Raw genomic sequence first — 13,171 nt, forward strand, 5'->3', positions numbered from 1 at the left:
TCCAACATCCTGTTTCTAACAATGGCTAATCCAGATCACAGGTACCTGGCAAGAATCCCATAAAGTAGATAGATTCCGTGCTACCTACCCCCAGGGCCCCATCTTAACTTTTCCACCCAGAGTCCATTCAGTCCTAGTTACACCACTGGTTCATGGACTTTTCTTTTAGGAACTTGTCCAAATCTTTTTTTAAACCCTGTTTTTATCACATTCTCTGGCAATGAATTCCAGAACTTAATTACATGTTGAGTGTTAAAATATTTTCTCTGATTTGTTTTAAATTTCCTACTTAGTACCTTCATTGCACGCCCTCTAGTCCTTGTATTTTTGGAAAGGGTAAACAAGTGATTCACATCTACCTGTTCCATGCCACCCAGGATTTTACAGACCTATCTCTCCTCAGCCGTTTCTTCTCCAAGCTGAAGAGCTCTACCCCCTTTAGCCTTTCTTCATAGGGAAGTCAACCTATCCTCCTTATAATTTTCATTGTCCTTCTCTGTACCTTTTCTAATTCCTTATATCGTTTTTCAGATACGGTAACCAGAATTGCACACAGTATTCGAGGTGTGGTTGCACCATGAAGCAATACAAAGGCATTATAATATTCTCTGTTTTATTTTTCATTCCTTTCCTAATAATTCCTAACACTCGAATTTGGGTAGGCAATATTCAAAAGCAGTTTTATTTGAAGAGCAAAACAGATTGTAACACACAGAATGTTGTCAATGGGATTCGTTGCCCTTGTCAATTGTGGTATGTTGGGGAAACCACACGTAAGATAAATATGCCTATTGCCCAGCATTTAAGTAATATTCGGTTACTGAAACACGATACGCCTCTAGTGAATCACTGGTTAGCGCATCAGCATTCCATTCAAGATTTACAATTTGTAGTTCTTTTTCATGTTCAGAAGGGAAGGGGTGGCGTAGAAAGACAGATACGTAAAGAACAAAGGTTAATCTATAATTGGAATACCATTGAGCCCAAAGAGCTCAATAAAGAAATTGATTGGCCCTTGTTAATGTCTATATAAAAGGTGGGTTTGCCAAACTCTAATCCATGCATTACAGGAAATGATGTTAACATACCGTAAGCTGGAGCTTTCTGTGGTGTGCCTAACATGAATTCGAGGTTGATTAAGGTATGTGTATAATATTGAATTTGTAAAATGTTGAAGACATTTGCAAGTTTGGTAATTTGCATGTATTGCCTATTGCATAAGGTCTCCTGATGAAGTGAACTAGGAAACACGGCCAGTGTTGGGACCAGAAAAGAAACACATGGTTGATAATAAGAACTTAGCGACATCTTCTGTGTGACGTCTGATACTCTACTTTATTTCAAAAGATTGGTGAAACCTCTCAGACATTGGATTTATAACAATGAAACAGCATGATTACGATGGTTACAATGCCATACTGGGAAAAGACCAAAGGTCCTTCGAGCCCAGCATCCTGTCACCTGACAGAGGCCAATCCAGGTCAAGGGCACCTGACAAGCTACCCAAACGTACAAACATTTTATACATGTTATTCCTGAAATTGTGGATTTTTCCCAAGTCCATTTAGTAGCGGTCTATGGACTTGTCCTTTAGGAAACCGTCAAACCCCTTTTTAAACTCTGCCAAGCTAACCGCCTTCACTATGTTCTCCGGCAACGAATTCCAGAGTTTAATTATGCGTTGGGTGAAGAAAAAGTTTCTCCTATTTGTTTTAAATTTACTACACTGTAGTTTCATCGCATGCCCCCTAGTCCTAGTATAAGTATAAGTCACTACCATTTTGCCCAGGTCCAATGTCAGGCTCACCAGACTATAATCTCCTGGGTCACCTCTGGAACCCTTTTTAAAAACTGACGTTATGTTGGCCACCCTTCAATCTTCAGATACCTACCATGCTCCAGTCCTAATGATTTGTTATTCTTTAGTTTGTTAATATGCCCTATTACAGAGATTTTTTTCAGTTCCTTAACTCATCATCATTTAATACCAGATGGTATGGGTGTCTCCCCCACATCTTCTTCAGTGAAGACCAAGCAAAAAATTAACTTTGTCTCTCCACTATGGCCTTCTCCTCTTTGAGTGCCCCTTTTACCCCTTGATTATCTAGAGGCCCAACTGATTCTCTTACTGGTTTCTTGCTTCATTGCACCTATAACAGTTGTTATTATATGTTTTTTGTCTCTGTGGAAAGCTTCTTTTCAAAGTCTCTTTAGTTGTCAGGGATAATTTGAAATCTTTAATCTCTGTCTGCTCTTCACTCAAAAGAATCTGGCTTATTTCTGCCTTTATTGCAACCTCTCTATCTAGATACCCTAGCTTCCCTATTTTGATAGTGTCCTTCAAAGATACTTTGCTCTGAACCATGGGCTCCTCGGCGATTGCCAGCTTTCCCCCAGGTTTTTAGTTTAAAAGCTCCTGTACCTCCTTTTTAAATGTTTGTACAAGTTTAACTCCTCCCCGGTCTTCCTCTTCCTGATTAGGAAGTCAACTAAAACATTCCTAAAGAGCTATATAGTTATATAGGGACTAGGACAAGTGAAACCCCTCAGTGGCATAACCAAGATTGTTTTGTGGGGCATTAGGTTGACATGGGTGGGGACCAGGTTGTGCACAAGTTGACCTACCTCCAGTTCTCCTCTCAATCACATGTGTGGCTGCTGCTGACTGGGTGGGCCTGACTCCAAAGTAGAGGGGCCTTGACCTACCCAGGCCCACTCATGGCTACACCCCTGGAATCCCTGTCACAATAATTAATACACAAACTCTGTTTCAGACAGGGGTAATTCACCAAATACAGATTAACACTAGGGCACTTGGGGGTAATTATCTATAGGTTGCCTATAGGCACCGGGATGGCGCATGCTAAATGTGAATTCTGTAACAGCAATTGCCATGATAGAATAATAGCAGACACTTATGTACCTAACTTTAAGTGTGAGCGCTTACACTAGCTCAATGGTGTCACAGGTGGAGGTATGTTTTTATTGTTTTTATTATCCTTTTATTAATTTTATTCTCATTTATTGAACCTGAACACTATGAACCCCGGTGAACCAATCCCAGTTAGCTGGACCTCTCACTCCAGTCAGTTTCACACTGGCTGTCGTGCTTATCCTGGCCCAAACCTGGAGCTACTTATCGATCCCAAGATGAAGATTCACGATAAAGGGTGGTTTAATCGTCCCGTGGTCATTGAGAATGCCCCCAGTGCTTTAACTTTTGCATTCTGAATTATCGGATGCTTAAAAGATTACAAATTGGAAGAGTTTCTACCTTTTCCCTTTCCTATAAGGAACTGTTTGTTGGGAAATTGATTCATCCAAGTGAGGTGCATTTTGTTCTTTTTAATTGTCTCCCAGGACTTCCATCAGAGGTATGGGATGAGATTACTCAGACTATTGTTGAATTGAGAATGAACTACCCCAATATTATTATATTGGGTGATTTCAACTTACATTTTGAGGACAGGAATAGTCCTCATGTTAGTAGCTTTAAAACACTTATCTCAGATCTAGGTTTATAACAGTGGGTTACTGGCCCAACAATTGCGGGGGGGGGGGTATGTATGTTAGATCTAGTGATTTATCCTCTGGGGCGGGGGGAACTGTAAAATTTCTGTTATATGTATCTCTCCATTATCAAGGACTGAGCACTCTGTGATGCTGTTTACAGTTAAATCACCAGACGAGGGGAAATGTGGCTAAGATTAAGATGACTAGAGATTGAAATCCGAAAGATCTTGGATCAGTGACTCCATTATGTGCTATGTTTGATAAAGATTTTCTTGAAACTACGGTAGAAGAACAGGCAGCAGTTTGGAATGCCAAATTTAATACCTGGGTAGACCAAACAGTTCTTGTGTAGTATATTAAAAGTAGGAGGACCCAATAGGATTTCCATAAGGGTAAATGGTATGCGGGTTTAAAAGTTCTGAAGAATCAAATGAGATGTTGGGAAAAGCAATGGAGAAAGAAAAGAACATTAGAGTTATGTACTCGTTGTAGGATTTTTACACAAATATTACAACATACAAATCTGGCAAAGAAAAATTATTTCTTTGCATTGGTTAATGAGAGTAATAACTCGACAGGCCAATTGTTCTCATTAGTAAGAAGACTGACGGGCTCGGCAGGGGGTAATGCGCATCCCTCTTTCATTATGCTGGAAGCAGAACAACTATGCCAATATTTCCAAAAAAAGGTCACAGACCTACGTAATAGGGATGGGAGGAGCTTTACAAGCAGAATGATTAATAATGGAGAGACGGAGGCAATATTACCAGTCTCTAAGCAATTTCAGGCCTGTTCCTTAATTTCATTGAAGAAAGTAGTGCAGAGGATCAAACTTCCTTGTAAGGACCTGGATCCTATTCCGATTTCTTGTGTTTACATCCCTAGACATTGTCATATACTGTTGCTCTTGTTGATGATAAATAATAGCCTTAAGGAAGAGATAGTCCCTACTTTATGCAAAGGTGCTAGTGTCCACCCAGCACTGAAAAGTAACGGCCTGGATGCAAGTAATGTCCAGAATTACAGGCCCACTTCAAATTTATGTCTTTTGGCTAAGATAGGAGAACAGGTAGTTCTAAAGCAGATGATTGATTTTGTAGAGAACTGAAATATTCTGTACCTAAGGCGAGCAGACTTCAGGAAAGGTCATAGTATGGAAACAGTTGTGACTGTGGTACATAGTGAAATTTGGAAAGTTTTAGATAGTGGATGGATAGTGCTAGGTGTATTACTGCATCTAGCCACAGCATTTGACTTAGTGGACCATACCTTCCTCATACAACGTCTGCAATCCATTGGGATTGCAGGCAGTGCTTTAGCATGGTTTATTTCTTTCTTTTCTGAAAGGACGCACACAGTAATGTTTTAGATGTGTAATTGATGAGAAATATATATTTGTTTTAGTTTCAATGTATTAGATATGCAATTGTAAATTCTTCTGAAGTAGGACTTATTGTTTGTAATCCGCTTAGAATCTCTTTTGAACTTAGTGGAATATAAGAATCATATAGCACAGCATAGCATAGTGTAGCAGTAAAGGCAGGGAGTAAGACCTCATCCCAATACCCTTAGTAAGCGGACTTCAGCAAGGCTCTGCATTATCGCTATTAATGTTCAACATAATGGAAGAAGTAACTAACTTGTTAGTCTCACTCGCACACACAAGGAGTGACTCAGGCTGCACATACTGCAGCGGGACATGTTTATCCACTCCTACCCTAGCTGAGATAATATTTAACCAACTCTCAGACCTCATGTGCAACTTTCTTTAAATCAGTCACCTTACTTTCTAACTCTTCCTACTTTCTTACCCATCTATATGTTACAACTTTGCCTATTACGTATTATGTTGTCATTGTAAGTAGTATACCATGCCATACTTGTTATTTGAATATTTTGACTGCTGTAATTGCCTATTGCTCATGTTTGATCTATTCTTACTGTACACCGCCTTGAGTGAATTCCTTCAAAAGGGTGGTAAATAAATAAATATACTTGAGTTCATTGATACAGCTGATTCAAGAGCTGGGCCTGAGTGTATTCTGCTATGCAGATGATATGCTCATACTTGCCCATGTTTCCCCTATTACACTGGATTTATCCCTTTACCAGAAGGGTCTTGAGATGGTAGCCTGCTGGTTGCAGCAACATTGTCTGCTGTTAAATACTGGTAAGACCTACTGTCTGTTGGATTACTAGGAATACTCCTCCACCAACTATGGCACCTGCCCTTTTTGGTAAGCCCATTTCACCTGTGAATAGTTTTTAATATCTAGGTGTGGTGATAGACTCTGCATTATCTTTTGGAGATCAGGTTTCAGCACTCTCTATGAAAACATTTTATTTGATGAGACAATTGCGGTCTATGAGAGGTTATTTTAATGAGGCTGCGTTGTAGACTTTGATCCATGTTCTGTTTACCTCTAGACTTGATTGTGGTAATGTAGTTGTTATGAATTTTTATTGTAAACTGCTCAGGTCCGGGAAGGGTGAGCAGGTTATCGAGCATTTTAAATAAACTTAGACAGTTAGATACGTAAATACTGGTAGTCTCTAATTCAGGCACGTAACTATCTGTCATGCCCCTGACCCAAAAAAACATCAAATAAAAAAATAAAGCCATGAAAAAATAATGACAAAATGATAATGAGAATCTTCAAATTTGTATATAAAAAATAATTAAAAAATTAAAAATAAAAAATAAAAAAGCGACTCTTTGGTTGTAAGAATTAAAAAACAAACTTTATTAATCAATGAATAGCAGGGAGAAAAGGACTCGACACAGCTGTGTTTCGGCCGTACAGGCCTGCGTCAGGAGTCTGTTTGTGCCATCATAATATTAAAGAGGATAGGGGAGATTGGAGAGCCTTGAAGCACACCACAATCTGGGAATCATGCTGAGGACGTAATTCCAGACATTTTTAATTGCTTTCTGTGGAGTTGGTGAATCACGTCTGTCTACCACTTGAAGGGTGAGCTGCTGAGTCTGTAACAAACAGACTCCTGACGCAGGCCTGTACGGCCGAAACACAGCTGTGTCAAGTCCTTTTCTCCCTACTATTCATTGATTAATAAAGTTTGTTTTTTAATTCTTACAACCAAAGAGTCGCTTTTTTATTTTTATTTTTTATTTTTTTATTATTTTTATATACAAATTTGAAGATTCTCATTATCATTTTGTCATTATTTTTTCATGGCTTTATTTTTTTATTTGACGCTTTTTTAGTCATCTTCGCTATTTTGTTTGTTGTTGTTTCTTGCAAAGACTGGTTTCTTCTGTTTTTTGCGATGCCCCTGACCCAGACATGCCTCTCCCAGGTCCACACCCCCTTGCAGTTGCACTGAATAGATTTTCCGTGCGCAATTTATAGACTAATGACTAATGGCAGTAATGCACGTAACTTCTAATTAATGCCAATAAGCACCAATTATAGCCGATAATAAGTTGGTAACACCAATTAGTAGCTAATTAAGGGCCCTGTTTACTAAGTTGTGTTATAGGCGCATTAGTGTTTTTAACCTGCGTTAACCATATATGTGCGTTAACCATGTAGGTGCCTACAATATCTCTGTAAGCACCTACACAGTTAGTGCGCATGCTAATTGTAGGCACGTTAAAAACGCTAACTAGCCTTAGTAAACAGGGCCCTAAACAATTAATTTGTGCACATAACTGACATTATTCTATAACTTATATGCACAATATTATAAAATTAAGGGGTTAGAGGGTAATTCTAAAACACTGCAGGTATATTTAAGCACCTACTTTCCCTTATAGAATATTAGCGTAACAGGTAACGTAGAGTCTGTAATTTAGCCATGAGCACTTACGCACCAAAAATCCTAAAACACACAGGTAAATGGTAGTATTTATGCATGTAACTGTGGACCCTGCCCATGCGTATGCCCGCCTTCACCAGCACAGTTAAGTGCCATGTTCTAGAATAGCATGTCGCTGGAATACTGACATGTATGTCCCCATGTGTACACATGTAGAAACCTCACTTATGTGCCTACTGGGCACACAAATAGTGTCATCTGCTTTACAGAATTACCTCCTTAGGTAACTTTGGGTCACTGGTGGTTCAAACACAAGGAGCAAAACAACAACAAAAAAAAACAGTAAAGTAAAATGATTGGGTACAGAAATAAAAGTTAATAAATAAAAACAAGTAAACAAAAGGTTGGTTTATTCATGCACTCTCTCTACTTCCTTTCATGAAATATATCATCATACAGCGAGGCTTTTTGTTGCACTAAGATTTATCCATCTCTTCACTGGTTTTGGGGCGCGAACACCCCCTTCCTCAGGTCAGAACAGAATGAGCAATAGATGGCAATACTAGAAAATATAAGAGCATCCTAAATTTAGGACGAGCTAAATTTAAATAACAGTACCAGAAGACGCCACTTACCATGCCTATTAACTTATTAACAAGTGTTGCAATGCAATAGTGGATAACTGAAACAGAAATACAATTCTCCTGTACTGTGCACAATAGAAAGATACCAGAGATGCACATCTACCAAAGCGGATAGAAACAAAGACTTCCCACAAAAGAATGAGCAGAAAAAAAACCTGTATAATCCCGGGTGAAAGAGGAAAAACAGCAGGTTCAGCAGCAAAGCATGTGGTGGACAGGACAGTAGTGAGGTGCATACATCTGGTGCGCCCTGTCCACTGGCTTCCCACATGGTGAGTACATTGAGAGAGCCTGGGAGTGTGCGCACAGGGCACATTTCAGACTTGTGATTCTCCTGTGGTGGCCTATCACCAAGCAAGAAATATGACCTGACCAGAGGCAATACTGAAAATCACTAGAACCCAGGAATTGTCCTTATTCATGGCCTCTCTCTCACCTTCTGATCACCCATCAGCCTCCTCTCCAGTGCAATGTGTTTTTAGGACCAGTGGCCTAGCCATGGGGGGCCTTGGGGGCCTGGGTATCTCCCCCAGTTTGGGCTCAGGCCCCTCTAAAATTGTGGCATGTGTTAAACATCTGTCAGGGATGCCCAAGCCTCACCAGCTGAAGATGTCTGCTGCTCAACCCCCCCCCCCCCCCCCCCATGCTCCTGAGCAGCGAAGAAGTTGGAGGCGTACTTTCAGCTACAGATGCCAGTACTCTTGCGCACACTCAGCTCATGCACATGAACTGAGCATGCATGGAGAGTGCTGGATGTCGGTGGCTGGAAGATGCTGCTGACTTTGGCTGGGGGGGAGGGGGAGGGGGCTCAGGCATTGGATATCTTCAGCTGGTGGGGCTTGGGTATCTCTACCAGCAAAAGTATAAATTTTAACTTGTGGAAGGGGAAGAAGAAGAGCAGAGCGGAAATACGTGACCCCCACAATTCATCCTTGCCCCCCCCCCAATGGAGCTGGTTACACTACTGGTGTTGGGGTCGTCTTCGACTTCTCCCTTTCCTTCTCTGCACATATTCAGCAGACTGCTAAAACCTGTCATTTCTTTCTCTATAATATCACCAAAATTCGCCCTTTCCTTTCTGAGCACACTACCAGAACCCTCATCCACACTCTTATCACCTCTCACTTAGACTATTGCAACTTGCTTCTCACAGATCTCCCACTTAGCCATCTCTCTCCTCTTCAATCTGTTCAAAATTCTGCTGCACGACTAATATTCCGCCAGCGTCATTATGCTCATATTAGCCCTCTCCTCAAGTCACTTCACTGGCTTCCTATCTGTTTCCACATACAGTTCAAACTCCTCTTATTGACCTATAAGTGCATTCACTCTGCAGCTTCTCAGTACCAGTGGTGTAGCCACAGGTGGGCCTAGGTAGGCAGGGGCCTACCCACTTAGGGCTCAGGCCCACCTAACAGTAGCACACGTTTAGCGGTAGCTGGTGGGGATCCCAAGCTCTGCCAGCTGAAGACTTCCTCCTGATGGCAATGAAAACGCTACTGTCCATGATACCAGCACCTGCGCATTCTCAGTTTTCAGCGCATGCCTGCTGCAGACTGCCAAAGTAGAAAGAAGTGTTTTTCTGCCAGCTGAGATCATTTTTTTTTGGGGGGGGGGGGGAAGAGAACACTTGGTGCCCACCGTCTTCTTGCCTAGGCCCACCCAAAATTTGTTGTCTGGCTATGCCCCTGCTCAGTACCTCTCCACTCCTCCCCGGGAACTCCGTTTACCGGGTAAATTTCTCTTATCTGCACCCTTCCCCTCCACCGCTAACTCCAGACTCCGTTCCTTTTATCTTGCTGCCCCATATGCCTGGAATAAACTTCCTGAGCCGGTACGTCAAGCTCCATCTCTGGCCGTCTTCAAATCTAAACTAAAAGCCCACCTTTTTGATGCTGCTTTTAACTCCTAACCTTTATTCACTTGTTCAGAACCCTTATTTTATCATCCTCACTTTAATATTCCCTTATCTCTTGTTTGTCCTGTTTGTCCTAATTAGATTGTAAGCTCTGTCGATCAGGGACTGTCTTTTCATGTTCAAGTGTACAGCGCTGAATACGTCTAGTAGCGCTATAGAAATGAGTAGTAGTAGTTGAGATGTTGACCAAACTCAACTCTACTATAATGGCAAATTTTAAGATATGGGATAATGCAAATTTATTTTAAAATGTCAGTGTTTCCAAAGGTTTTTTTTTTTACAAAGTCGCAGTAGTGATTCCCACGTGGCAAATGCGATGAAGCTCATTTATTTATCTATTTGCTGCATTTGTATCCCACATTTTCCCACCTATTTGCTGGCTCAATGTGGCTTACATTATGTTGCAAAGGCATCACCATTAATAGAGTAAGAGGTTCAGCATATTATTACAATTAATGTGCAAGAATATCAGGTAAATAGGGTAAATAAAATGATAATACATAACATATAAGTGAGAGCAGGATAAGATATAATGTTCAATAATGATAAAATGATTAAAAATAATCAAATTAGAAGGGATCAGTATTAGTTGGTTCTGGTATATATTAGGAATCAAGTCATTAAGGAGGATTCTTATTGTAAGTCTCTTTGAACAGGTGCGTCTTCAGTAACTTCCGGAAGGTTGTCAAGTCGTGTGCTGTTTTATAGTATTCGGTAGTTTGTTCCATAATTGTGTACAGAGAGGTATGCGAAGTTAGATGCGAGTATTGATTTGTATTTAAGTCCTCTGCAATTGGGGTAATGGAGGTTTAGGAAAGTACGTGATGAACTCATAGGAACTGAATGGACTTCGTCGCATTGGCCTCAACTGAGAATCACTACCGTGGCTTTGTAAAAGAAGCCCAAAGTTTCCATAAGTATGTATGGGGTTTATGGTTGGTGCAGGATAGGCTGTGTACTTAGCATGCACTTGATGACAGATTTCTAAGGCATTATTTAGGAGTATACCAAGCACCACTCACACTTATATGCCTAGTGCCCCCTCTTGTTAAGTCTGGGCCCTCCCCCCCCCCCAAAAAAAATGTCAAGTCTGGCTACACCACTGGCTTGTACCATTTCTGTAGTTAAGTGGAATAAGAGTTGGGTAATTAATAAATGCCCCAAAAGGAACGACTAGATGCTGTTTGTTAGAGGTGAGGTTTTAGATGTAATCAGTCTAATATGCTTTTATATTTTAGGGCTCCAGTGCAGCGGGGAAGATCCTATACAGCTGAATCTCTATCTGATTCATCTGGGGTGAGTCCTTGGCAGTATTTATGTTAGTTGATTTGGGGTGTTGTTTTGGGGGCGATTCTATAACTTGCCTTTTTAAATAAATTCTGCTCCTAAAGTACAAGTAGAGAGATAGCAGAGAGACACACATGCATCACCCGATGTTATCTTTGTTACATGGGCACCTTTTTTTTTATCACTGCAAAAAGTACAGCAGCATAGAACACATCCTGTGCTTCCTCACCCATTGCCATTCTGCAGTAACTGTGCAAGGAAGTGATAAGTCATATCTAAACTGAAACAGATCCAAGCCAGGAGTCACAGAGCAGAGACACAGGCAGCACCCTAAGGGATCATTGTTACACAAGGGCTTGTATCAGCAGAAAGAGAGGGGATTGTGTTCTAAACTTTGGCTTCTTCCTTCCCAGAAAAAGCGGAAACAGGAACCTGCAGCGGGAGCAACGCCTCAGACAGGGTCACAGGATGAGAAAGTAAGTGTGTATATATCTATATATTTGTGTGCGAGTATTACACAGGAGAAGGTGGGTGTTATTTCCTCTTAAGCATAAGATAGTTTGGAAAGAGGGAGAGAAAAGAAGAGTTAGAGAAACATACAGACACATCACAACATTCTCCCAACCCCTCCAGCCCTCACCTTAGAATAGACTGGTGCCTCCTGTTCCTGAAGTGATGGAAGATTTGTGGTGTGCCAGGTATGGACAGCCCCCCTCAGAACTGCCTGCATTAACCTTGAATCCTCACAGTGCAGTGCTGAAGGGAAATGCACCTTCCCTTTCCTGCCCATGTAACTCCCTGTGGAGGAAGCCGCCTGGCATCAAATGACTCAGCCATCAGAGAGAAAAGCCTGGGCAGTTCTGCTGGGGAGTTTTAGAGCATGTTAGGATTTAGGTTCTGATTTCTCACAGAAGCTCATAGCTGCAAGTTGCTATATTGCCATGGTATGGGAGGCTTACTATTATTATACAGTGGCTATAGGAGGTCTACACACTCTCAAACATTTTCACATGTTGTTGTGCCAGTGTGTCAGATTTGTATGCATTTAAAGTCTGGTCACTCTTTTTTTAAGAGACACTTTCTGCCTTTTATTTGGACTATTTAATCCTTTAAGATATTATCTTATATCGCAAGGACTTTAATCATATACGAGAGGCAGAACTTAGGGATAAAACACACAACTATATAAACTCATTAGATGCCTTACCACAGCACTAAACTTCTTCAATGCACATTGAACAGGTAACACAACAGTTTGGCCAGCCACAGAGAGCACTGGATGGTATTAGCACAGCCAGCACCAGAAGCATTATTCAACATACTGCCACACGCTTCTACACTATTTGATATCACATGGTCACCCACATAACCCTCCACACTTACTTCTCCTGCCCCCCCCCCCCCCCCCCCCCCCCGTCCCCTCCACACTCACTCAGCAAGCACACAACTTGAAACAGGAATCCTCCAGTCTAATAAATCCACTGTCTCAGAAGTCTCAAACCAGGAGCATATCTGTCAGGAGGGAACAGTTCAGGGTTTCATCTTCTAAACTCCATTCGAGCGACCAATTACGACCCAATCACATTAACAACAGCACCAGGTTCTTCAGAATCACCTCCGGTCCACCACTAAGAATCCAGCAGCACCAGATCCCAACTTGTCCCGAGTCCATCTGAGGAGACAGCTGGTCATCCCAAAACTTTTGAAGTTCTTCCAGGTCCTCAAATGTCTTTGTAGAATTGGTAAGCATAACCCGGAGTCTTGCTGGGTAAAACGTGTCATAGTGAGCGTTCAACTGCTTGAGCTGTGGATATATAGCCAAGAGATGTTTGCAATGCTGCAGCATGGTTTTATTGAAATCTGGCACAACTAACAACGGATGCTCTTCATATTTAATGGCGAGCGAAGCCGCACAGCTTGCAGTATAGCCACTGTCTGAGGATATTGCAAGACCTTCAGGACCATAGACCTGGTGTATCTTGCTGATTGATGGCACCTTATGCGATGACACTCTGTGGGCTCACTCCAA

At 41.4% G+C, this 13,171-nt stretch overlaps 1 protein-coding gene across 1 annotated transcript in view; it reads left to right on the plus strand.

Moving 5' to 3' along the window:
* LOC115463464 (rho guanine nucleotide exchange factor 3-like) overlaps positions 1-13,171 on the plus strand; it is a 72,993-nt gene that overhangs the window by 11,784 nt on the left and 48,038 nt on the right. Inside the window, exons 2-3 of the mRNA XM_030193981.1 lie at positions 11,094-11,151; positions 11,556-11,618. Coding sequence (XP_030049841.1) covers positions 11,094-11,151; positions 11,556-11,618 — 121 coding nt within the window. The remainder of the gene's footprint in view (positions 1-11,093; positions 11,152-11,555; positions 11,619-13,171) is intronic.

Source organism: Microcaecilia unicolor, chromosome 2 (assembly GCF_901765095.1).
Source record: "Microcaecilia unicolor chromosome 2, aMicUni1.1, whole genome shotgun sequence".
Lineage (NCBI taxonomy): Eukaryota > Metazoa > Chordata > Amphibia > Gymnophiona > Siphonopidae > Microcaecilia > Microcaecilia unicolor.